The sequence below is a fragment of the Myotis lucifugus genome, unplaced genomic scaffold, assembly GCF_000147115.1.
Source record: "Myotis lucifugus unplaced genomic scaffold, Myoluc2.0 scaffold_180, whole genome shotgun sequence".
NCBI classification, from domain to species: domain Eukaryota; kingdom Metazoa; phylum Chordata; class Mammalia; order Chiroptera; family Vespertilionidae; genus Myotis; species Myotis lucifugus.
The window spans coordinates 2,494,488-2,520,719 of record NW_005871228.1 but is presented as its reverse complement, the minus strand read 5'-3'; the positions used below and the strand labels follow the sequence as shown (position 1 = coordinate 2,520,719).

Below are 26,232 nucleotides of genomic sequence, written 5' to 3'. Positions count from 1 at the left end.
GGAGGATGGGCATGCCAGCTTCAGGAATGGTCATGGACAAAGGTGCAGAGGGGCAAAAATCTAGTGAATTGAGGGAAGGATGTTCTCCTCATAGCAGGAAAAGGAGACAGGACCACTTTGTGGGGGGCCTGGAATGCCAGGTTAAAGCAACCACAGGTTCTTAGAAGCTGAGTGATCCGGGGGAATGTGATGTTGGCCGTCCTTTCTAGTGGGGTTGTAGGTGGGGCCAGTACTGGATGCACAAAGCACACAGAGGACAGTTACAGTGGGAACTGCCAATTGCCAAAATCTAGCCAGCCAAAGCCGGCTTTCAAATGTACTTTTCATTAATAGTGCTTTGGGCCTTAGTGGAAACAACCTTATTCTCTACCTATTTCCTTTCTCATTCTCCAATTTTCTCCGCGTTTCTGAGTATGGATCTCATGAGGAAGTCATTAGCAGGAGCGGCAGTCATTCTAATCACACAGTATGCTAGGAGAGCCAAGGCAGATGAGGGGACGTTGCCCATGTCTGACCTCAGAGGCACCAGGGCATCTAATTCAGAGCAGGCCCTGGGATGGGACCATCTGAGAACAAGTGCCAAGTCTGTCTGGTGCTGGGTTGTTTTGTAAGTTACTTAAAGTCCTGTGCCCTGGTCCCCTCACTGGGTACAACAACAGTACTTATGGACAAGGGTTGTCAAAAGAATGAATCAAAGAAGAGCTTTGCACAGCATCTGGCACACAGTAGGAGTTCAGTATATCTAGTGTAACCAGAAATTACCTACCGTCTTCAGTTGTCATTTAACTGCAAACCTCACTTCCAAACTGTGCCCTTTAACTGCTGAGGGATTGTGCTATGTGATGACTAACACACAGCTGGAAGTGGGGATGCCCAGCCCTGCTCCGGGGCTCCCTGACTTTGGGGCAACTGCAAGCAATTCACTTCTCCATCTCTAAAATGGGACATGAAAATCCCCACTCTCTCTGCCTCCTGGGCAGCTGAGACAATACCAAAGTGAGAGCCCAAGGCAACCTGTAAAGTGCCCATGTGAGGGGCCAGTGGTCCTGCCCCCACTTTCAGCTGGGAGTGTAAGAAGGGATCTGTGCTGCGGGAGAGGCATTTCCATTTTGCCCATCTGTTGGCTCCTTCAGAAATCGTTGTGACAGGTTCTTCGAAGGCCAGCCCAAGGAAGCAGATGCCACAGCCAGGAACAGCGGGGGCTCATTTCCAGCCTGGCCAAGCATGGGCTTTCCTGGGGCAACCCAGCCCAGCCTAGAAGTCAAATTCCTGTTAATTCCCAACATGGACCAGGCCTTGGGCTTTCCCTGGGTCCCTGCAGTGATAGGAGCCTCTCGCACCCATACATAGCTAACACTCTGACCAGGCATTCAGAGCCACTCAAATGCCCCCACCTCTGCCCTGCCAGATCACCTACAGCCTTACCTGTTCCCACTATGAGCTCCTGCCCTACACCTTTCCCACCAGATCCTACCTGTACTTGCTGACTTCCATGATTTCAGCAAAGCCCAAAGTACTTCTCATTCTTGCCCTTTCCGGTGTGGCTGAGGTGCCAGATAATGAGGTATTGGGCTACACAAAGCCCAATGAGGTATTGGGCTACATGTGTGTGCGACACATGTTGCACAGACGTCCCTCCCTGCACAGACCTGTCCTGGAGTCCCCACTGCCTATGGGGCAAAGGCTCAATTAACTCCTCAGTATGTCATTTGCAGCCCTTCATTCTAGCCACAACAAATCTTTCCAGAAAAAACATTTTTCAGGGCCCAGCTGAAACCTACTCACACTTCCTCCAAGGAAGCTGCCCAGATCTCCCTCCCAGAATTAATTGATCAGAGGCCCCTGTTACCCTGATCATTTTGCTGTGCAGTAGTACGCCTTGCACCCCAGTTTCTCCACAATGTCCTGTTCTGCAGTATCCACTGTGCCCAGGCCAGGGGCCTCACTTAGTACACGATTAGGGAACTGAACTGCTAAAACCCCACCCCACCCTGCCCCGTCTTTGAACAGGGTAACTGTTCTGCATAGATTCCAGGGACTGGCATCTTCATTGCATTTCCCAATATGAAAACAGCGAGTTGCACCCTCCCTGGAAAAGTGGTCTCTGGGGGTGGAGGGGACAAAACCACTTAGCTGTGGGGCCAGCTGCCTTTAGATGGTAGAATCCCAAGGTGACCAGCCAAGCCTAGGAATGTGGAGCTGGAGTGGGGGTGATGAGGGGAGAGAAATCAAGGGTCAGTGGTACTCTCCTCTCTCCTGGAATAGGAACCCTCGAGTCAGCAAGTCTTAGGAAGAGCTGGGCCAACTGTCTTTAATCCTTCCAGAACATGCTGGCATGGAGAGCTCTGAGGGGCAGGCCTTGTGTCAGGGCCACGGCCCTTAGGATGGGGCCAGCAAGCTCAGGCGACGACCTGGAAAAGCGGGCAAGCCCTAGCTCTGCCTGGCAGCCTACTCCAACCTGCCACTGCACATAAATTACAGGGAGGAGGCTGGTGGCCAACTGGCTTCAAGGCCAGCCCTGCCTCTGACACAAGGAAGTGCTTTGTGTAGCCCAATACCTCATTATCTGGCACCTCAGCCACACCGGAAAGGGCAAATAATGGGGTGAGTACGACACATGTTGCACAGACGTCCCTCCCTGCACAGACCTGTCCTGGAGTCCCCACTGCCTATGGGGCAAAGGCTCAATTAACTCCTCAGTATGTCATTTGCAGCCCTTCATTCTAGCCACAACAAATCTTTCCAGAAAAACCTCCTCTAGTCTAATTCATTTATTCATTCAAAAAGTATTCGTTGAGCATCTATTATGGGCTGGCCATGATGTTGATGGATCCCTACGTCCCACTGCCCTGGAGCCTGTGCGGATCACACCTAAGTGCCTCGCTTAGAGCTGTGCAACCAGGAGGTGCTCAATACTTGTTAACTGCCATTACCATTACTCCCAGCTGCCCCTGAGGGGAAGGAAGCAGCTCTTCCCTGATGCCCACCTGCCTTCTCACCCACAAGTCTCACCACCACCCCAGAAAGGTGGGCACCAAAGCCACTCCGCCTGTTGGAGGCCCACCAGGGCCTGTAATTTAGAGTGTGCTGGCTGCTCAAGGGGACACTGGGGTTTTGGGGGTTTCCCTGTGCTGGAGTTATGGAGGTTTGGGGACTCTGGGAGTTACAGAGCACATCGGGCCCTTAATCAATCAACCTCTCTGAGGCCACTCACCTGATAGGCATTCCCGGGCCCACTCTGGGTCAGGCTCTGTGTGAGGGGCTCTCCTGCAGCTCTCCAGGAGCCCAGCAGGGACAGGAGCTGCGACATGTGTGACCACTCCTGCCACAGATGCATGAACACATGCACATGGAGAAAGGAAGAAAAGGAGGGTGGGAGATCGGGAAGCTTCCTGAATGGCATGACAGATGAGCTGGACAGGGAAGGACGAAGAAGATAAAGACATACAGGATGTAGGTAAAATCCTGGCAGAAGGCAAGAGGTTTCCAACTGGCTGGCTGTGAAACATGGAGCAACAGGACGCCTTTGAGAGAGGGAAGGGCCAGCTCGAACAGCATGCTATGAGTCTTGACATGATAGAAGCCATGAGGAGTATTTAAGTAATGACATGTCCAAAGTCACTTTTGAAAGATAGAGATGAAGGATGAACCAGAAGAGTCAAGACTCAAGCACTATGGGATGTCCGGTTATGGGGCTTTTCTTCTGAAGTATTTGAGAAAGCCGTAACAGTAACCGATGTGGCAATATATCAATTTCCTGCATCTTTATAATGAACCAGACGTACATTAAGAAATCCTACACAGGACAACACAGTTGTAGGGAAAAATTGGTGCATGTTAAAAAGACATGCTTTTTTGACATGAGAATATGGGCAGTTTCTACACAACTAAGCGTTGATCAAAGACCTTATAGCATATCTAGGTCAAAGACAGTTTGCAAGAAATTAAGGGGTACAGGTGGGGGGACTTCCATACAATCAGGAGGTCAAAACAGGGATTCATAAAACAAAGAGAACAAGTCAACATGGGTTGTGATTAAGAAGAGATGTGCCTAACGTTTCTGACCAGGGGTCTGCAAAGTTATATATTTTTAAATAAACTTTTATTGGCACACAGTCTCACCCGTTCATTATGTCCATGGCCACTTTTGCACTACAAGGACAGAATGGAGTAGCTGCAACAGAAACCGTGTTACCCCCAAAGCCTAAAATACTTACCATCTGGCCTTTATAGAAAGTTCACTCACTCCTGTGTTAGACACATGGGAACTCACACACACGAACAAGTGGCTACCCTGGGAGGCAACCTACTTATTCCCAAAGCCCCTCTGCCTTCCTCTCTGAGTAGGGCTCCCACAATGCACTTCTTTGCACATTTTGGGATAGTAAATCTTCCATCTTCCAGAGTGGATTTAATTTCTGGAAACTGCCCAAAGTTTTTCCAACTCCATGCAGGTGAAAAGGTGGGTGACCATGCCAAGGAATGAAACATGCAAGCTTGCCAGGGGCAGGACGCGTGCCTTAAACACTGGATGAGTTGAAATTGCAGTGAGAAATGTGGTTTCGTTATAAACTTGCGCAACTTTATTTCTTGTGTCTCATTAATTGGGGACAACAGTCATCTGATGTTTAAGCCTCGGTATGATAGTAAAAAAAAACAACACCTCAGTTGCTTGTGACCACCTCTTACAAGACCAACCACATTCCACAGGAACCTGTGATCTTGGGTTGGCTATTAGGGGCTGGCTGTCCTGGGAAGTCTTTGGAAAAGATAGGTCCTGGTGACAAAGAAGAACCCTTGGCCATTTTACAAATGAAGACACTGTGGCCCAGAGAGGAGATGGGACTTGTCCAAAGTCACCCAAGCCATGTAACCTCAAGGTTCAAGTTACCCAGAGTGGCTACAGAGTTCCAGGTTCTGAGCTAGAAGCTGTGGAGGTGAATCAAAAGTGCTCTCTGCCCTAGCTGGTTGGCTCAATGGACAGAGCCTACGTCAGACTCTGTGTGAGGGGCTTTCCTGCAGCTCTCCAGGAGCCCAGCAGGGACAGGAGCTGTGACATGTGTGATCACTCCTGCCACAGATGTACGGACACATGCACACAGAGAAAGGAAGAAAGGGTGGGAGATTGGGGACTGATGGGTCCTGGGATCGATTCTGGCCAAGGGCATATACCTTGGTTGCAGGCTCAATCCCTGGCCCTGGTCAGGTGCATGCGGGAGGCAACCAATTGGGTGTTAACAAAATAAAATAAAATAATGCTTTAAAGGAACTGAATCCCTGGCATCCAAAAGGATGGGGATGTCAAAAAAGATGGAGTTTTGACAGGCTATGGCCATGTCTCCTGACCTGAGTCTGTTTCTTTATATTAAAAATGAGTAATAAATATCTTCTTTTTTTTTTGGAGTTCCTGGGAAGATTACAGTGAAGTGTACCTAAGGTATAGCATACAATGGGTGCTCAATAAAAAGTAGCTCATAATCTCAGGCACAGGGGTGAGCTATTTTGTAATAACGATATTCCACTATCGTTACCCATGCATGCATGGATACATACACGCCCTTCCGTACAGGAACTCTTTAAGGCGGCAAGGCTTCACTGGGCACCTGTCTTATGCAAGGCACATTCTGCCTGCCTCCCACAGTGAAGTTAACAGAGGGGAAAAACTGCAAGCTGCCTTCAGAGCAGCAACATCCCCAGCCAAGGAGGGAACAGTCCCTTCTCCCAGCTAAACTTCTTTAGCAGGACAGTTGTAAACACAGCACAGGCCAATAGGAACTCAGAAACAGAAACAGATGAAAAGCAAGTTGATCTGGCTTTTGGAGGCAGCCACAATAGATTTCTTCCAAAGGGGCAAGGAAAATCCCCACACCTTCCTGGAAATCAGGCCAGTAAATCCTTCCACTCTGGCCATTCTCCTTTCATGGAATAGCCCAGCATGCCAGTGGGAGTTTAGCAAGAGAGGGTGTGAGTTGCAGCTTCCTGTGCCTGGCTGTGTAGTTCCGATAACAGGTCCCTGCCCAAGCTAAGGCTGTGACACAGACAGATGATGTCCTGATCAAGTACCCAGGGCCAGCACTGGCACCAACGCGCAAGCCTGGTGAGCTTATATAACAAAGGGCTTGTCACCACTTCCTGCTATCCTCATCGCCCACATTCCAACACAATGAGACACTCCCTCAGCCCTGGCTTTGAAGTTCCAGCTCAGCTGGAAGGCAGAGTGCCTGCCCTGGCTCACCTTCTCATTCCCCTTTGCGCTTGGTTTATCACTAGTTTGCTGAAATAAAAATAAAATTTTTTAAATACACCTTTGTGATTAAAGAATGTTTTTAAAAACTGAAAAATGTCCAACTTTCCAGTGATAATCACTGTTCACATGGGATCTATTTACCTCTAGCCTTCTTTTTTTAACATAATACTGGTATGAGGACATGGACTTAGCATAGGGGAGAATATGAATATTCAGTTTTTTATATCTTATTTTTTAAAAGAATTGTATGGTAAGCCTCCTTCCTCTTGACTATTCTGCACCGAGTTACTCAACTCAGCTTTGGGAGGCCGCTTGCCTTTCACTCTGTAAAGGGCCACACAGCCATTTCCCACGGCTGAATATTTAGGTGATTTCCAGTTTTGTTTTTCCAATGCTGTGGGTTACCGGTAACTAAATCACTGTGACTCTCTTCCTGCAATCCTTAAAGATAAATTCCTAGGAGGGGAATCGCTGGTCACAGAGCAGCAACGTTTAAGTTTCTCCGCAGTAGTCTACTCACTATTTCCTGCCACCCTTTCTGACCTGGAACCAAGTCTACAACATTTTTAAGGGCAACTTCATGATTTATAAAGTCCTTTCACAGTGGCCTTATCAGGTGACCTCATGATAGGTCAGCTACGATGAACGTCCTCATTGTAAACATGGGAAAAGGGCTCAGAGAGGTCAAATGACTTGCTCAAGGTCACAGAACTTGAATCTAGACCAAGTCTTAATGCCCCAGACTGCCTCTCACAGGCCCCTAGGCCAGAATTTGAGCAGAGACTATGGAGGTATTTTAAAATCAAGTACAGGATGATCTACAACACCCAGCTTGCTATAAATCTCCAAGTCACACCCTGTGATTCTGGGTACATTGTTAAATGCTTGCCAAGGTTTTGACCATCTAACTGTAGACCAATGCAGGGAAAAGCCACAATCCTTCAGCAAAAGGGCTCCAGTGGTCTTTCTTTTATTCAGCAATGGGGAAAGTTCTGTTTTACCACTAAAGAACGAAGGTATAGAAAAGGTCATGCCCCAAATAGCTACAGGAATAGACTTTATAATAGACAATCTAACTCACTTGTCTCTGATTTTTATACTGTGAATACAGGATGACCTTAGATTTCACATTCAAACCGGCCTTTGAAATTCAAATATACAGATCTTCCAAGGAAGTAAGGCCTCTTCCTACAAGGAAAACCCTAATTTCCCATACGAAATATTTTAAAGAAAAGTTTGAGTAAGACAAAACACACAAACTTCTTGTTTGTTTTGGTACCCTTCCCGGATCTAAAGTCCCTTTTCCATCCATAACTATACGATGGCCATCAGAAATGTCCAAGATAGGAAACCAAGATGGCGGCATAGGTAAGCACCGGAGTTTGCTGCCTCGCACAACCACTTCAAAAATACAACTAAAAGACGGAACGGACATCACCCAGAACCACAGGAAGGCTGGCTGAGGGGAAATTCTTCAACTAGAAGGAAAGAGAACAGCATACCGAGGCTCAGAGGAGGCGCAGTGCGGAAAATACAAAGGTGTGGAGGTGCGCGCAGAGCGGGCTGGTGGCTGAGGGCGCGGTTGTCATTTTCAATTGGGAGGGAGTCTCAGATTCTGAGCTCCAGTTCTGGGCGAGTCTCTAGGGATCCAGACTCAAGCGGGAGAAGCGGGACTGTCTGGCATCGGTCGGAACGCGAGGGCAGCTTTCTCTCCGAGGTTTGCAGCGGATGCTGGGATTCTGAGAGGCAGAGCCTCTGGGGACAGGACTGACAGCAGCCATAACTGCTCCCTCTGCCTGCCCTGTTGATCCCGTGCGACCCGACCCGCCCAAGCCATGCACAGAGCCATTTGCCGGATAGCCTCAGGCAAAGGCTAGATTAGCACCTCCCCAGAGGACAGAAGTTTTCCCACTGCAGACACAGCTGATTCTCACAGCCAGTTGGCCTGGAGGTCAAATCCCCCTAGTATTAACTACAACAATCAAGGCTTAACTACAACAAGACTGCGCACAAAGACCACTAGGGGGTGCACCAAGAAAGCATAAAAAATGCGGAGACAAAGAAACAGGACAAAATTGTCAATGGAGGATATTGAGTTCAGACCACACTTTCAAGGTCCCTCAAGAACTGTCTAGAAGCCGCCGATAAACTTGATGAGAGCCTCACGAAATCTAATGAGACCCTCGATGCTATGATAAAGAACCAACTAGAAATTAAGCATACACGGACTGAAATAAAGAATATTATACAGACTCCCAACAGCAGACCAGAGGAGCGTAAGAATCAAGTCAAAGATTTGAAATGCGAAGAAGCAAAAAAGACCCAACCGGAAAAGCAAAATGAAAAAAGAATCCGAAATACGAAGATAGTGTAAGGAGCCTCTGGGACAGCTTCAAGCGTACCAACATCCGAATTATAGGGGTGCCAGAAGATGAGAGTGAGCAAGATATTGAAAATCTATTTGAAGAAATAATGACAGAAAACTTCCCCTTCCTGGTGAAAGAAATAGACTTACAACTCCAGGAAGCGCAGAGAACCCCAAACAAAAGGAATCCAAAGAGGACCACACCAAGACACATCATAATTAAAATGCCAAGAGCAAAAGACAAAGAGAGAATCTTAAAAGCAGCAAGAGAAAGAAACTCAGTTACCTACAAGGGAATACCCATACGACTGTCAGCTGATTTCTCAACAGAAACTTTGCAGGCCAGAAGGGAGTGGCAAGAAATATTCAAAGTGATGAATGCCAAGAACCTACAACCAAGATTACTTTATCCAGCAAAGCTATCATTCAGAATTGAAGGTCAGATAAAGAGCTTCACAGATAAGGAAAAGCTAAAGGAGTTCATCACCCCCAAACCAGTATTATATGAAATGCTGAAAGGTATTCTTTAAGAAGAGAAGAAGAAAAAGGTAAAGATACAAATTATGAACAACAAATATGCATCTATCAACAAGTGAATCTAAGAATCAAGTGAATAAATAATCTGATGAACAGAATGAACTGTTGATTATAATAGAATCAGGGACATAGAAAGGGAATGGACTGACTATTCTTGGGGAGGAAAAGGGTGTGGGAGATGTGGGAAGAGACTGGACAAAAATCGTGCACCTATGGATGAGGATAGTGGGTGGGGAGTGAGGGCGAGGGTGGGATGGGAACTGGAAGGAAGGGAGTTATGGGGGGAAAAAAAGAGGAACAAATGTAATAATCTGAACAATAAAGATTTAATTAAAAAAAAAACATAAAAAAAAAAAAAAAGAAATGTCCAAGATAAACTGACTCTCTGAAAGTGTACAATTGAAATTTATTTTCAGAGTAAGGAATGTTTGAGCACAACAGAACTATAAGCCGCTGAACTTTAATGAATCCAATACTCTGAAGCGCTTGCTGGGTTGTAGAGAAATAGGTAAAACCAGAAGAAGCCATAAAAAGCAAAGGAGCATGATATTTTCTGGGATAACCATTCCCCAAAGGAAAAGACTGGTATAAAAAAGGCATTTCTAATTTAGGGGGAAAGAAATTGAATAGTACCAATAAATAAATAAATAAATAAAAATTGTGCCCTACCCCCATCCACTGTACTTCCAAACTGTTTCATCAGCACCCCTCTGTGAGCTGTCACTACCAGCAATTTCTGCTTCCTCTGGGGGTTTCATGTCTAATAATCTTTAAGGACTCCTTAAAACAAAGGGTTTGCCTGGATGGAAAAATTTCTTCTGGTTTTACAAAACCAGGCCCACTTCTGCCCTAGTCTGCAAGTGATAAAGAATCAGAATCAAGGATGCAGACAAAAATCAAAGAGAGGTGGGACATGGAGAAGGAAGGCGAGACCCCAGAAGCATGCCAGAACTGGTGCCTGCACTTTGACAACATTCAGGCCAAGGCCTGTGAAATTAGGCCTTAATAGTGTTCTCAGCTGTCCTGTGGGTGACTAGGAAGCGACGACACAATTTCCAGCATTTTGTCACTTTGCAGTCACACCAGAGATGGCTTTCAGACAAATCCTGAGCAAGCAGGAACCGAATGACAGCTGAATTCCCCAAGCGTGTGTCCCAAGTGTGAGGCAAGAGCCCCCGCGCTGGACTGATGGCACATTATTCCTCAATCTTTATTTACAAAGCATCTCTTCTGGACTTGGAATGCGTGCTGATGGCCAGAGGGGCCTGTCTGATTCAGCAGCGAATATGGAAGAAATTGGCCAAGGATCCTCAGGGGGCCCTTCGACTGAGCCCAGCAAACATCTCTTCATCAAGGCTAATGTTTCTTCCCCTCTGGGGACCTGAAGGCTCCTGAGCACTTATTGCTTCTTACAGACCTTGTGCCTGTGTAGGACGTCCTCTAAAGGTCAGCATCCCAGCAGCAGCCACAGGGCTCCCTTCTCCCTTCTCTGTTCCCTTCTAAAGGCTCCAGCTCCACCAGCAGCAGCTTTGCCGTAGCTTCCTTCTACCTCTGTGGGCATCTACCTGCCTGGACATCCTGGAATGCCTCCAACTCCGTGAGGTGTAGCCATCAGATGGGAGGGCTGAGCTTGGTCTCAAGGTCAGGTGAATAGCTCTGTTGGCCCCAGAACAAACACTGCCAGCTCCCCCATCTCCTTCCTCCCACGCAGCTCTCCTCACTGATGAGCTGCTTGGTGGCTTTGCCCTTTCCTGCTCTGTGTTTCTGCAGCTTTCCAACAAGAAAGACCACAGGTGGAAACTATCTCTATTCCAGACCCAGGCCTGGGACCCCTGGCTCACTATCCACTTGACTGACAGATGTGGACAAATGCTCTGGTGGACTGGATAACTTACAAACTCCCAATGAGGGCATCTCAAGCTATTGACAACAGCCATGCAGAAAAATCTATCCCCTTGACAAGTGCTTGATCCATTGACCAGTGCTATCTGAGAGCCGCCTGAGCAGTCAGTGGCAGTATTGCACTGCTTAAGGTGCAGACTAGGGCCAGGCCCTTGCTGTCTCTGCCTAAAGCATTTGCTATTCTAACTAGGGTCCTATCTCCAAGCCCAGCTTAGGCCACCCCTCCCCACTATCTCTAACCCATTCTCTTAAGCCGCAGACAGGTGGGTTTTCCTAAAGCAAAGATCTGGCCCTGTCATGCCCTTGTTCTACCATCTTTCATTATCCACAGAAAAGACCACACTCTGTGGCCTGGTCCTTCTGGCCTTCAGACACCTTGCTTTACCTCCCATTCCAGAATCTCTTCCTGTTATCTTTTCATAGCCTCTTTTTAGGTCACTTGGGACCATTCACAGGGTCCCTTCCTGGGATGCCCTCTTCACATCCACCAATCTCTAAATATCTAAATCTTCCCTATCCATGAAGGCCCAGTTCCCGTACCACCTCCTCCATGAAGCCTTCCTGATACTCCTTTGGCAGCATTATCCTGGAAACAAATATGAAAAGTGTCTGGCTCAGACGCTTTCTCAACAGAGAACTATGGTTTTTAAATGGCTCTGGCCTCATGATTTTGGGAGTACCAGGTGATACAGAACTGACCTCTGTCGCTGTTCCCTATAGCTGTGTAGCACAAAGTTTAAAGGTAGACAGAAGCCAGACTGGCTGCCTGGTCTCGACCACCCTCTCTGCAACTCTACCCATTACTAGCTGTGTCACCTACAATAAGATACTAAACAAACAAATAAAAAACCTATTTGCCTCAGCTTCCCCATCTGTAAAATGGACTCTTAATAGAATACATATCTTAGGGAGTGTTATGGGTTCTGTGAGTTAATATTCAGAGCCAAAAGAATATAAAAACATTCAAAAAGCTCTTTCTAGATGCCAGGACTAGTCTAGGACTCAATGTCGTGGTGTGACATACAGTATAGTGAATTATGTAGGCACCCTTAGTCTCTCAGAACCATAGAAATGTTCACAAATATTCCAAAATCTGCTTTTTTGTTTTCTTGATTTATTCCCCCTGAGCACTCCTGGACTTAATCTGTTCCAACACCACCAATTCATTAATGTCACGAACCTCACAGTGGATACTGCAGGATGGATTATCCTGACACTTGTCTAGGCCAGAAAAAGAAAACACAACAGGGGTTCAGAAAAGGCCTCTCATTAATTAAAGGGACAGGACACCTGGGTTGAGGGTGATAAAAAAAGATTAGGAGGGAAGAACTCTGTGAATTCGTATCACTTGAGTTGGCCTTTGGTGGGTGTGAAAAAAATGTAAGTGACCAAAATAATATAGTCCCCACAAGCCACACCTTCAAGTCTTACTCATCCTTCAGGTCTAAACTGTCCCAACCACAGTCTGCTCACTGCTGTCTACGCCCACCTCAGGCTCCAATGCTTCTCCACTCAGAGTCATTTACCTGTCTCTCTATCTTGGTGTTGAGCTCCTATCTTGTGTTAGAGATATAGCAGATCCTCAAATAATGCCTTTCATTCAATGTCATTTTGTTAAAGTTGATGAGATGCCATGGGAATTGAACTCTTGTTTTTAATCAATTCACCTATGGTAAAAGTGGTTTTGTTATACGTCATTTCACTTAAAGTTAAGTGAGGATGGACTATATTCTCAGGTCTTTCCAATATCTCCCCCTGAGCGCTGAGTTAGAGTGCAGGGGCTTACTCATCCGCAGGACTCGCCCAGTGTGGGAACATGGTAGGTATCTAAAAACTGTTTGCTGGATAGATGACTAAACGTTGCATCCCTTTCTCCACAAAGTCATAGAGTGAAAGCTAAAACAGGCACACCCAGATAAGGCCACACAGGCGGGGTAGACCACAGTTAGTGGTCTGCCCTAAATGGACCTAGACAGCTGCTCCCCTTCCCCGGTCTGGGAGGAGGAAGTCAACCCCACCAGAGGTGACTAGAGGCTTTCCCAGACTCATCCTACCCACAGTGTCAGGTGTGGCACCCAAAGATGAGTGGTAATACCCAGTTACTTCCCTCAGGTGTCCGATGTTGAATGTGTAATAAGTGCATGGGTATCTGCAGACGGAAGGTTTCATTTTATAAAGAAAAGGTGAAATCATCATTATCATAATAGCTGATGAGACCGAAAAGCAGTTAGGGTGAGACCAAGTCAAAGTATTTAAGTCTAAAAAGGCACCTGAAGAAATACAGACAGATCACAGAACAAGCAATACGGAGAGGATTCCAGAAAGATGGTCATCCAGAAAAATAAAATTAAAAACCCATGCCATACCCTGAAATCGAACTCCAGATATTAAATATTCTAGAATCCAAAGGGCAGGCAATGGGCAGCCATCCTTAATCCACAAAGAGCTCTTACAAATTAACGAAAAGATAAACCCCACAGTTGGATAGAAGATAAAGTACATAATTTTAAGAAAAGAAACACAAATGGTTAAGCACATATACACTAGTAATCCAAGAATTTGCAAGTTAAACTAAATTGCACTAGAGTAACAGGCATAAACTTGTAAAGTCTTTCTAGAATACAATTTGAAAGCATGAATCAAAATTTTTACCTTCATACCCAGTAGTTCTCCCTGGGAACCAATCCGAGGGAAATCATCACAGACTTAGGCAAAGAATTAAGTTACAAAGATGTTTATCACAGCACTGTTCAATTAGAGAAAACGAGGGAGAATCTAAATGCAAATGGAACACTATACAGACATTAAATTACTGTTGTTGAATGTTTAAGAAAATAAAGACATTTTCCCATGTCTCTGAGCAAAAAGAAAAGAAATAGATACAACTAGCTGATGAGACTTGTGGAGGAAAATGTATTATATAAGCATAGAACAAAAGGCTAGGTAGACAGTGAAACTGTAGTTTCTTTGAATTACAGAATTAGACTTTGTTTCTATCTTACTTTTGGTTATCTGCATTTTCTATACCAAACTTGTCTTAGTTTTGTGAAAAGGGGAAGAAAAAAGTTAACACAGAGAGAAACATCGAAATACACTGGAAAATCCAAGCTTGCAATTCTGAGGAACTGCCAACTCACAACTGCCCCCACGGAAGGGCAGGTAGGGGCTGCACCATTCCACAGATGCCGGGCTGGCCCCAAATCACATGTGTGGCTTTGGAATGCACCGGAGGGATTACGGGGCTGTCTGGCTTTCTGGGAGTGCCCATCCAAAAAGACAGTCAAGCTTCACTGAAACTTTCTGGTCATTTCGTTTTTAAAATTTAGCCAGAGCCTGGAGAAACCAGGCAAGTTCCATTCCTCCTCCTTCTGTGTGCCTCCACCCGCCCCCGCCCCCATACACACACATACACACATCCCCCTAGCCCAAGTTCCAGTGAGCCCCATATAAGGGAGAACTTTCCCAACAATCACAAGTGCTCAGCAATGAAATGCTCTGCTTAGCAGAACAGGCAGGCCCTACCCCGGTCCCTGGAGACTTAACCTGGCACTCATTTTTGCCCAGGCACACAACACAGCACGCAACTCAGCAGATAACCTCTTTTGAATTTGGAGAATTGGGGTCATTTCAGACCAGTGGCAGGGGAGGCCCTTCACTCCAACCTCCCCCCTCCACCTCATCCTCTATCACCAGCAGTTACACCCCAGGTTCTGGCCATACCTGCACAGGCAGCAGCACTCCCCTTCCGATCTCCATCTCAGTCACTGTGAATAGGATCCTTTCTGTCTGGGATGCCCCATACTCACTTTCCTCTGCACCCACCTCCCATATGGTCTCCTTTTCCTGGTGGTTTTATTTCCCCCAGCTCCAGACGAAGGCCACCCATGCCTTCTCTCGGTTCTCAGGAATCACCCCCCTTCCCCGCCCCCCCACCGCCACAAGGCAGAGCATGGCTTGCTCCCAGCCCCAGGACCCAGTGGATGGACCAATTCCATTGGCAGAACTGTGCTCCTCCGGCTTCTTCCCCATCACAGCTAATGAACACTGGTCCCTCAGGCTGTTCAGGCCAAAACCTTGGAGTCATCCTTGACTCTCTTCCCCCTCTCATACTTAGATGTCATCTGCCAGGAAATCCCGCAGCTCTACCTTCATGACATGTCCTGAACCTGGTCCCCTCGCTACCCACCGCTAGTGCTGCAGGTGACCTAGCTGGTCTCCAGGCTTGTCCTCTCCAGTCTATTCTCCACCAGGCAGCCAGAGCCCCCCTCAAAACCCAAGTCGGTTCACGCCATTCCACTGCTCAGAATCCTCCATGCTGTCTCATCTCACCCGGAGTTAAAGTGAGAGACCATTTATTTCAGTGCTTCCAAAGGCTAGGCACATTTGGCCTGCCCAGCCCACCTCCAACCTCATCTGCCTTCTCTTCCCCACCTGCTCCCCTCAGTCACGCTGACCTCCCTGAAGGACCCAGGCATGCTCCTGCCTCGGGCTTTTGCCCTGACCGGTCCCTCTGCCTGGAATGCTCTTTTTTGGGAGAGCCGTGAATCATGCTACCACATCCTTCAGCAAAGCCCTCTCTGAGCACCCATCTAAAACAGCACCCCACCCCAAACGCTGGCCCACCCGAGCCTCTGTATCCTGCTTTACTTTCTTCCACACTCTCTACCTGACATACTGTATTTGCTTGACCACCCCCTCCCCCATAGGGCAAACTCAGGGGAGCACGGTTTTATGTTTTGTTCACCGCTGTATCCCCAGCACCTAAATTGAACAATATCCAGCACAGAGCAGGCGCTCAACAATGTCTGTTGAATTAATGAATGAATGAGGAGAAAGGAGTTGGTATGGATTCTCGTGGCCCAGCTGAGAATTCGGGGTCCAGCCTGTAAGTGGAGGCCCAGCAGTGGGCCAGTGGTCTCCACCCTCTACCCACCTGTCAAGTCACTCTGCCCTCAGGAAGCCCCTTTCTGACCATTACTCTTAAGTACTGCTTGGAAAACCGGGGCCTGAGTCATCCCCCAGGGCCCTGACTAATTCTCTCTCCATCCCTTGGACCCACCTCCGAGATCCTTCCTCCACAGCATAATGGGAAATCCAGAGAGACCTCCCTATGGAGAAAATGGAAAGGAGCTGAATGATTTAAAGGAAAACTCAATTCTTCCTGGCTCAGCAGTTGAGAAAGCGCAAACTCTCAGGAAGCTAGTGCCTCTGAAAGTGAAACAGCAATAGAAATATTACTGGAAAATACCAAACAGGAAGAGAAGGAAAATTCCATTGGGGAAGCAAGGTCCTCTGTCGATCCTCCTTAATGGTCTCAGTAAAGCTTTTCAGAATGAAAACAAGGAAAGAACCGGAAATCAATCAGGCTGTCACCCTTCCTGTGGACTGGAGCTATGGCCAAGTCACCTCCACATCACCCTGGTCTGGCACAAGGGCTTGGCCAGTACCTGCTGTGGTGCAGGGCAGGTGCCATGTCTCCCCGGAGCCTCAGTTTCTCCATCTGTAACATGGGGGGTTACAGCACAGAGTGACTCTGAGAAATTAATTATGGGTGTGAAAGTGTCCTTTAAGCTGTGGAATACTCACATAAATGTAGGAATCAGTCACTCCTAAAGTATTAACAGAGAAGATTTTTTTTATAAAGAGTAAGTACTGCCACAAATAAGGCATGAAATTGTGCAGCCTGAGGTGGAGTGGCACAATGGTTAAAAAAGATTCCAGTCCTGGCCGGCTTTTTGCTCAGTGGTTAAAGCATCAGCTCTATTGGCCCTTGGACTAAATAAAGGGTCTCAGGTTTGATTCCTGGTCAAGGCCACGTACCTCGGTTGCAGGCTAGAACAGGAGGCAACCAATCAATGTCTCTCTCATATCGGTCTCTCTCTCTCTCTCTCTCTCTCTCTCTCCTCTACTTTCTCTAAAATACATACATGTGTGTGTGTGTGTGTGTGTGAAAAAAAAAATATATTAGAGGCCTGGTGCACAAAAATTTGTGCACTCGGCAGGGGGGAGGGGGGGGATCCCTCAGCCCGGCCTGCGCCCATTTGCAGTCCTGGACCCCTTGGGGGATGTCCACCTGTCAACTTAGGACCACTCCCTGGGGGATCAGGCCTAAGCTTGCAGTCAGACATCCTTCTGGCAGCCAGGGAGCCCTCGGGGGGTGTCCAACTAAAGGCTTAGGCCCCCAAGGGAGCTGTGATGAGGAAGCTGGGGTGACAGAGGAGCCACGCTGCCCCGCCCGGCCGCCCCGGGTCGCAGATAGGAGGCCCGGATGGTGGCAGGGCAGGCGGGATGGCGCTGACCTGCCCTGCCTGCAGTATGCAAATTAGCCGCCATCTTTGTTGGCTGTTAATTTGCATACCGCACTGATTAGCCAATGTGAGGCGTAGCGAAGGTACGGTCAATTACCATGTTTGTCTATTATTAGATAGGCGATATATATATCAATGGAAAAAATATCCTCGGGTGAGGATAAAAAACACACAACACATACAAATAAACAAAGATTCTGGATCTGGGTTCAAATCTCATCTCTGCCACTTACTGGCAGTGTGACTTTAGACAATTTACACAACTTCTCTGTGCTGCAGTTTTCTCATATGTAAAATGGGAATGACAGTAGCACCAACTTTAAAGGACATTAAAGGGTAAAAGAGTTAATGCACAGAAAGCATGTAGAACAGTGCCTCACTCAGAGTAGGTGTCATGGAAGTACTGGCTAATATTACTACTGTGGAAAGCTCCCTCAATTCAAGTGACTACTCTTTTTTTTTTACTCAAAGGCTTTCTCCAAAAAGCCTTCCCTACTTCCCTCAATTGGAATGGATCGCCTCCTCACCCTACTTCTCCTTTAGCTCCATGGACTCCAGGCTCAGCCCAGAACAGCCTCTGTGCCGGGATGGCTGAGTTCACCCACACACACTACTTTATTGCTAAATCCTGCCATACAGATCTGTGTTCTAACCTTGGTTCCTGTATTCTCATCCGAAGTTAAGCTCCTTATGGGCAGGTACCACTTAACCCCTGGCTCATCCTTGTATCCACACAGCTCCTGATAGTGGCCTGTGTATGGCAATTCCTCAGTCAACACAGGCCAAACAAAAATTATGAAGTCAGAGTGGCAGACGCCACTGCAGCCTCTGCCCCCAACCTGCAGGAAACCCACCACCACCTCCACCCAACCTCAGAAGGCCAGGACCTAGCTCTCTGCTTCAAAGTCACAAATTCCAATTTATTTTCCATGGCCAAGCCTGGCCTCCCCCCTTGCCCCCATCACCTCTTGGCTATCTGAGCACAAGACATGAAACTGCTGGGGGGGAGCTCTTGACCGCAGGCAAGTTCAGTTTTGCTAAATGACCAGAGGAAGGAAGCACACCTGTTTTAGATTTGCTGTGTAACTCCTATTTTACGGGTCAGAAATACTTTAGGGGCAGGGAGAAGACAGGGCAGGCCTTAAGGGTTAAGTCCTGGGATATCAGTCATGTTCTGAAATTGTCACATTAGAGGATAGTCACCTGATCTCCTTTAAGGAAATTTGGGTTCCTTGTTGATAAGGAAGGGCCAAGGTACCACTAATTTTTGTCTTAGAACAGCACAGACAGCCTCGCCAATCCTTGGGGAGGGAACACTTAGTGATGCAATGAGGAGACATGACAGTTACAAGACATTTTGTGCACCTGTAGTTTGGGAAGCACCAACTCTGCGCAGAATTTCTCTATAAAATAAGGCAAGGGGCCCTGGCCATGGCTCAGCTGGTTGGGCGTAGTCCAGTGCACAGAAAGGCTGCTGGTTCGATTCCTGATCGGGGCACATCCCTGGGTTTCAGGCTCCATCCCAAGGAGGCGGCGTGCAGGAGGCAGCCAACTGATGCTTCACTCTCACATTGATATTTCCCTCTCCCTTCCTCTCTAAAAATTATTTATCAAACACTACTCTCTTTATAAAAAGCTAACTAAATAAGTAAATAAAAAAAATAAGTCAAGTGCTGCATTAGCATCTCATTAATGGAATTCAGAGGCAGATGGGGGAGGGAGGAGAGAGAAAAGCCAACTCTGGGCCTCTTCTGGGGACCACCAAAGACTAGTGTGAGAGGGATAGGAATTAGGGCAAGGGGTACAAGAAGAGGAGCATTAAGTAAAGGGAAGGAGACACATAACACATTTCATTAAGTATCAGACTTACTATCTCTACTTAAATTGAGAAAAATAGTGGAACAAATTGATAAAAAGCATGTAGGCTTTGAATTCAGACTGCACAGGTGTGATCTTGGCTCTGTCACTTGGTAGCTGTGTGACGTAAGGTAAGTCATTAACCTCTAAGCCTCAGTTTCTTTACGCATAAAATAGGGGTAATACTATTTGTGGTGGATGGATGGCATTGAAGGCCCTGATTGATGGCCTGCCTGTATCCCAGCCTTTTGCCTTGGATTTTGCAGCTCCTCCTCTCTACTCAAATCCTGGCTCTGTGACTTGCTTTGGTCAACAGAATGCATAAGGGAAAGTGTGCCAGTTTCAAACCTCAAGAAACCTTATGGCAGTGGTTCTCAACCCTCCTAATGCCGCGACCCTTTAATACAGTTCCTCATGTTGTGGTGACCCCCAATTTCATTGTTACAAATTGAACATAATTAAAGCACAGTGATTAATCACAAAAGCAATATGTAATTATATATGTGTTTTCCGATGGTCTTAGGCGACCCCTGTGAAAGGGTCGTTCGACCCTCAAAGGGGTCGCGACTCACAGGTTGAGAACCACTGCCTTATGGGCTTCTGTTCTTTCTTGGAACCACCATATGAACAAGGCTAGCCTGTTTGAGGATGAGAGACCACATGGAAAGGATCACATAATTGTCGCAGCCAAGGCCATCCTAAACCATCTGAACCCCAAACATGGAAGAGAGCCCAGCTAGGAATAGCAGGGCTGCACACCCACCCCACACTGACCACAGATGCCTGAGTTAACCTAGCTAAGACCAAAAACACTACTCAGTTGACATGTCCTTATTATAGTTGAAAGCAGGGGTTGGAAACTACAGACTACAGGTCGGCTGCCTGTTTTTGTAAATAAAGTTTTATTGGAACACAGATATGCCCTTTCATTTATATACTGTCCATGGCTGCTTTCAAGCTACAATGGCAGAGTTTAATAGTTGTGTTGAAGACTGATCTGCAAACCTAGTATTTACTATCTGGCCTTTTATGAAAAGTTTGCTAACTCCTGGTTTAAAACCACTGAGTTTAGGGTGATTTATTATGCAGCAATAGCTAACTGATACAATACCTGAACCTCTTCTAGGGTGATCATGAGGATTAAATGATCAATTGGAATCCTGCCTGGATAGCTCAGTTAGTTAGAGTGTCGTCCCAATACACCAAGATTGCAGGTTTGATCCCCAGTCAGGGCACACACAAGATCAACCAATGAATGCATAAGTAGGTGAAAACAAATTGATGTTTCTCTCTTTCTCAGTTTCTCTAAATATCAATTTTTAAAAAACATAAATAAATGATCAATTAGTGGTTAGCATGAAGCATGGAGAATATATTTCTCTTCTGGGAAATCAATGGAAAAACTGGACTTGATATGCAGGCATTTCTCTCACATTACTTTTAAAGGATAGGACTTCAAAGGAGAAAGTATCCCAAGCCAAACCACAACTACCAAGTATGGCTCTAACCTTTTCAGTCAATTACTTTCTTAGAACTGGAGATTGTGACCATTAACCAACTGGAACTGACTTGACAACTCATGTTTGCCCTGGTGTCAATCAAGCCACACATCAATGATTTTATGTGAAAAGGACCAAAAGACAAGTCACAACTTCCCAGCAAGGCACACGAGACAGTCTCTTCCCTTTGTGGCTCCAACCTCCCTCGGCCATCCCCCACCACTTCTGCCCTGCTGAGCCTCCAACCATTCTCTCCCAAGCCTTCAGGCCTGAGCACAGCTGTTCTATCCCTTCTGCATGGAGAGCCTTCCTCTTCACGTCCCTGCCTGGGGAATTCCCACTCATCCTTCCAGAGTCAGCTCAAATGGTGCCTCCTCCTGAAAGCCTTCTTTGACTTCCCAGACAGAGTTGAGCCCTCCTAGCCCTATGCACACACTAGCATTCCTTGGGTCGTGATACTGTCTCATTAGCTGTATCTCTCCCCCAGGCTAGTCCCTGAGAAGCTGCAAACTGCGCGTCTTCAACTACAAACTGAGATGCTTCCGTCTTTGAAAGCTGGCCACCATTTATTTTCTCTGATGTCCCCCTGCCTAGCAGGCTGCTCAGAAACTGTTTGCTAAATGTGGGTTTTTTTCCCTAAGAAAAAAAAAAGGTTAGACACGATACTATTTATTCCTTAGGAAACATGTTATTTAACTCAACTCTGTGGATGCCGACAAAATATAAAGTGTCGGTATGCATTAGCATGTATTTAAAACTGATGTCATGATGCGTCTTGACTTTTTCAGCTGTGGTGGAAACATTTACTTAATGATAAAAGAAACAAGACTTCAGCAGAAAACAACTGGATGAGAACTGCTTGGCTGCCCAAAAGAACTACCAAGTTACTGGCCTCTTTTATCATCTTTTAAAAAATATATATATATTTTTATTGATATCAGAGAGGAAGGGAGAGGGAGAGATAGAAACATCAATGATGAGAACCACTGATTGGCTGCCTCCTGCACACCCCACACTGGGGATCAAGCCCGCAACCTGGGCATGTGTCCTGACGGGGAATTGAACCGTGACCTCCTGGTTCACAGGTCGATGCTCAACCACTGAGCCACGCCAGCCGTGCTATCATCATTTTTTAACACAGACAACCTGAAGGGATAATATTTCCACCTACTAAAGGTTTGTTCTCTCTTCCCAAGAGCTCAGGTCCTCACTGTCTCTCCCCTGGACTATACTGCAATTGTCTTCTAACTCTGATCCCAACTTCCCCAGATTGTGGCAGCTGTTTATATAGCCTGGGATGCTCCCCAACCATGGCTCTGGCTAAATCCATCCCATTCCTGGCTCAACAGTCTTCAAGGACTCCCCTGGGGTAGAGGTGGGTACAAACTCAGGCCCCCACCTCTCTCATGTTGTCATCTTTCATTCCCCAAGTGAGGCCCACTGCAAAAAAGCTCTGGTTTCCAAGAAGCTCCTCCCTGAGGTTTTACATGTACACACACATATATAACCACACACATCCAGAGGGACACACTTTCACATTCACGTGTACACACACAGCACTGACACACTAGTGCTCCTGCAGGCTGCAGTCACCCCTTTCTTTGCAATGAAATTCCCCTTCCACCTCTAGGTTCAGCTCAAAGTTGCCTCCTAGGTGAAGACCTTGTTAAATTTCCCAAGACAAAAACACTGGGAGACAAATGATGGAGAGACAGTGTGTCAGTCTCCTCCAGCGGCTTAGGCCAGAGATTACTGACAAGTCTTCTGCAGCCTTTCTTCCCTCCCCTCCTAACTCACCCTGGTACCAAGAGATCTCTGAGCACATTCGAAGTGCTGGGTAAAAGCTGGTTACATTGAAAACACAGTCCTTCTTCCACATGATTCTAAAAGGGAAAATGCCCATGATGCTAGTGGTGGTGGTGACCAGGTGTGTGTGTGCCCCAGGACTCACGTGGGAGAATAGGAGGATGCCTAAGTGTGGGACAGAGGGAGGCACAGATACTGGGGGGGGGGGGGGGGGGGGGGGGGGGAGGAGAATGAACTATAGTGGCGTGCCACTAGAAGCATTGAAGGGAGGATCTGTGGACTGGCAGCTTGTACCCCATGCCATACACAGTAACTCTCAACTCAGGTCTAATGTTAAAAACAAACACCAGGCCTGGCAGACAGGGGGGCATTCAACAACCCTATAGGTTCTTGTCCAACTGATAAAAGGAAACTGGGCCTGAGATTAAGCAGGGTGCTAGAAGTAGGTGTTCCTGGAACCATGGATGAGGGGCAGATGGAAGGCTCTGGGGTGTTCAGGGCTGGATCTACAGCATGCCTGGCCTCCAAAAGCTGTCTGGCTAAAAATAATGTGAAAACCAGGCTGCCTCCTGGCTGCCTGACCAGGCTGGATGCTGGCCCCAGATTAGGAGGCAGCCCCACACAGAGGGCATCCGGTGTCTCTACATCCCCAAAACAGCTCCGACCAGAAGACCCTGAGGGAGGGTTAAGGAGAGGCCACTGTTGCATTAGTGTTCTCAAAGTGGGCCGAGGATCAGCAGCAAAAGATCACCTGGGAACTTGTCAGAAATGCACATCCTCAGGCCCCAACACCAGGCTTGGTGCACCAGTCACTGTGGGAGGTGGATCCAAGCAATTTGTGTTTTGACCAGCCCTCCAGGTGATGATTTGAGAACCACTGTCTAGTGTGACCCTCCCTGGCTGTTCCCCTCCTCCTCACTAGAAGAAACATCTGGTAGCCTCAGTTCCTCAGCATATGGAATGGGAACAACTTCTCAAAAGACCAAAGGGCTCGAAGTCACAACCCAATAGGTGAAATGCAGCCCAGAGATCTTTTCCAAAAAAATTATATCTGCTCACATCACTTAGCAGCTAAATCCATTCCTTGGCCCTCACTGTGCTTAACCTCCCTGACCCCAGCACTGCCATCCCACTGGGGCCCTGCCAAACTCTCACCTCTCAATTCCAGCTACAGGAACTTTACCTGCAGCTCCCTGAACCACCAGGCTTTCCTCTGCAGCCAAGGTCAACACCCCTCCCCCATGATAAAGGCCCTCCCTGACCACCCCTCCCCTTCAGCCCCAGGTAACACAAAGCCCCATCACAACAGTCATCATGTACACTTCAGCCTGGGACACAGCATTCAACTAGAGGGGCCGCTTCAGCACTGAGCAACAGAGGGCACAAGAAGACCCATGGGAAATAATTGATGGCAGAATGAAGCCAAGTCTTAAACACACTTGACATTCCAGCTATAAAGCATTATTCCTCAGTATTTGACATAGTCTTAATTGTAAGTAGGAAAAAATGTTTACTAAAGTTTGAAAGCCATAAAGGAAGACTTTAGTGAGTAGGCAGAATGACAAGCAGCGGGAGAGAAAGGAGATTTGCCTACCTGGCAGGTGGCCATGGAGTAACAAGGCGGATTCAGGGAGTCCAGCACCTTTGGCTGTGACTCTCCTGATAGCTAGGCTGGGCCTTCCTGGCACCTTCCATACCCAGGAATTTTAGGTTCTCCCAGCTCAGCATCTAGATAAGCCTGGACCATGCATAAGGTGGTAGGGAGCCTCTTTGCTGTTCCCCTTACAGTTCAACTACAAGCCCACGATCCCAAAGACTCACAGAGAGATTTCGCCTTCCCTAAAGCAACATCTGGGTGGCCACCTGGCTACTAGCTTCTTGTCATCTAGTTGAGACACCTGGGTGCTTAGGAAGCCCAAAGTCCATGCTTCTGAGGTGTGGTCCCAAACTGACCCCAGGGAGAGGTGGGGTCCACCACAGACTGCCCATGCTGTCTTCAGCAGACCAATTGGGAAAGGGATGCTCTGGGGACCTGGGACCTCAGAGAGAGAAAGCCAGGCAGAAAAATTAAAGGTGGGCAACCCCTGACTCCTCCCCACAGGAAAACAAAAAAGATCCATTTCCAAGCACCAGCTGGCAGGTAGGAGCCTGTCTCCCACCTGGCTGGACATCCAGTCCTAAAAGGAACTCACACTCGTTATCAGCCTCTCCCTACCCTGCCTGGGCAAAAGTTTACAAGAGGGACAGCCGCCTGACAGCCGCAGCAGGACACTGGGCCTCAGATGTCATCAAAACACTGCGCTCCACCAGAAGATGGAACAAGTATTATTTTATGGGGAAAGGGAGGCTCACAAAAGTGTGAAGGGGAGGAGAGGGCCCAGTCTGGCTGTAATTAACTGGCCTGCTTCAAAGGGGGACTCAAGATGGCCTGATACGTAAGGCCGAGGGTTGTCACAGAGTTGCCCCCCTTACCCCTGGGACAGTGTGGGGTAGAAGTAGGGTCAGGACGGAAGGTGAGGATTGGAGGGGTGGGTCTCCTATCAGCGGAGACGAAGGGCGGACCCCCTCCCGGAAAAGCTGGCTCCAGCACAAAAGATAGCCCGCATTTGGCTCCGGGGGTGGGGCAGCGCTGGGCGTTCAGTGGGATTTACATATGCACTTTTAGAGACAGCCGGTCCGGATCTACCGCCAGGAATGCAGCGTAAGACGGGGCGAGTCCCTCCCCAGCTCTGGACCGGCTTCCCATCAATAGGCTGGGGGAGTAGGGGAAGAGTAAAGATAGACAAGAGGAAACGCTCTTTTAAGTCCGGGACAGCTCTGAGTCTGACTTTACTCCTCCTCGGGGGCGGGAAGGGCTGGCTGGGTGTCTCTTTCTTGGGCAAGGCCGGGCGGGGCTTTCTCGTCAGGCAACTTCCGAAGCGGGCACCTGGCTGTGGGCTCAGAGAGGGGACGTTCTGGGGGCAGCAGAGAAAGAGGGTATTTTTCAGGAGGCCGACGATGGGGGGGTGGGGGGGCGGGCGGGGGAAGTGCGCCGAGGGGGGCAGAATCAGGAAGGAACGTGGGAGCCCTGACCCCAGGGTCCTAGCAAGAAGCTGTTGATGTAGGGACTGGAAACCGAGGCAGTGCCTCAGTTTCCCCACGGGCACAGTGGCCCTGGAAGGGGCCCAGGGGCGCCTTACCTTCTCCTTCTTGCCGGACCCGCTCTCCTCCGCGGCCGAGGCAGCACACTTGTTGAGCAGTTTCTTGCCTCCGCAGGCTGTGGGGCTCCAAGTGCGGCCGCCCGAGCAGGCGCCCCCCGGGGGGTCCCCGGCACTGCCCACGGCGCTCTCCACCTTGATGAGGCGATGCTTGGGGGAGATGTAGCGCACCTCGGCCGGCGTGGCCGGGCGCCGCTCGCTGCTGCTGCGGTAGAGGTGCGGGGAGCCGGAGGACGAGGACGAGGACGCGGCGGCGCCCGCACCGGAGGAGGCACAGCAGCAGCCCGCGGCGCCCGACGCGGACGAGGCGGAGAAAGCGCGCTGGCCCCCGCCCGGCTCCCCGCTGCCGCCGCAGTAGTCCAGGGCGGCACATCGCGCGCAGTTTGCGCAGCGACGAGCCGGGGCCGTTGTAGGGGTCCTCGAAGTCGCGCTCCTTCTGTGCGCGGTAGGCGCGGATGAGGTCGCTCGTGCTGCCGCTGTCGTCGGGCAGCGAATTCCCGACAAGGCCGAGAAC

General features: G+C 48.3%; 1 protein-coding gene across 1 annotated transcript in view; it reads right to left on the bottom strand.

Annotated features, from left to right (window-relative positions):
• SHB (SH2 domain containing adaptor protein B) overlaps positions 1-26,232 on the bottom strand; it is a gene marked incomplete at its 5' end in the record, with an annotated part of 126,126 nt that extends 99,894 nt beyond the window's left edge. The window contains 2 exon segments of the mRNA XM_006110028.2: positions 25,701-26,081; positions 26,083-26,232. Coding sequence (XP_006110090.1) covers positions 25,701-26,081; positions 26,083-26,232 — 531 coding nt within the window.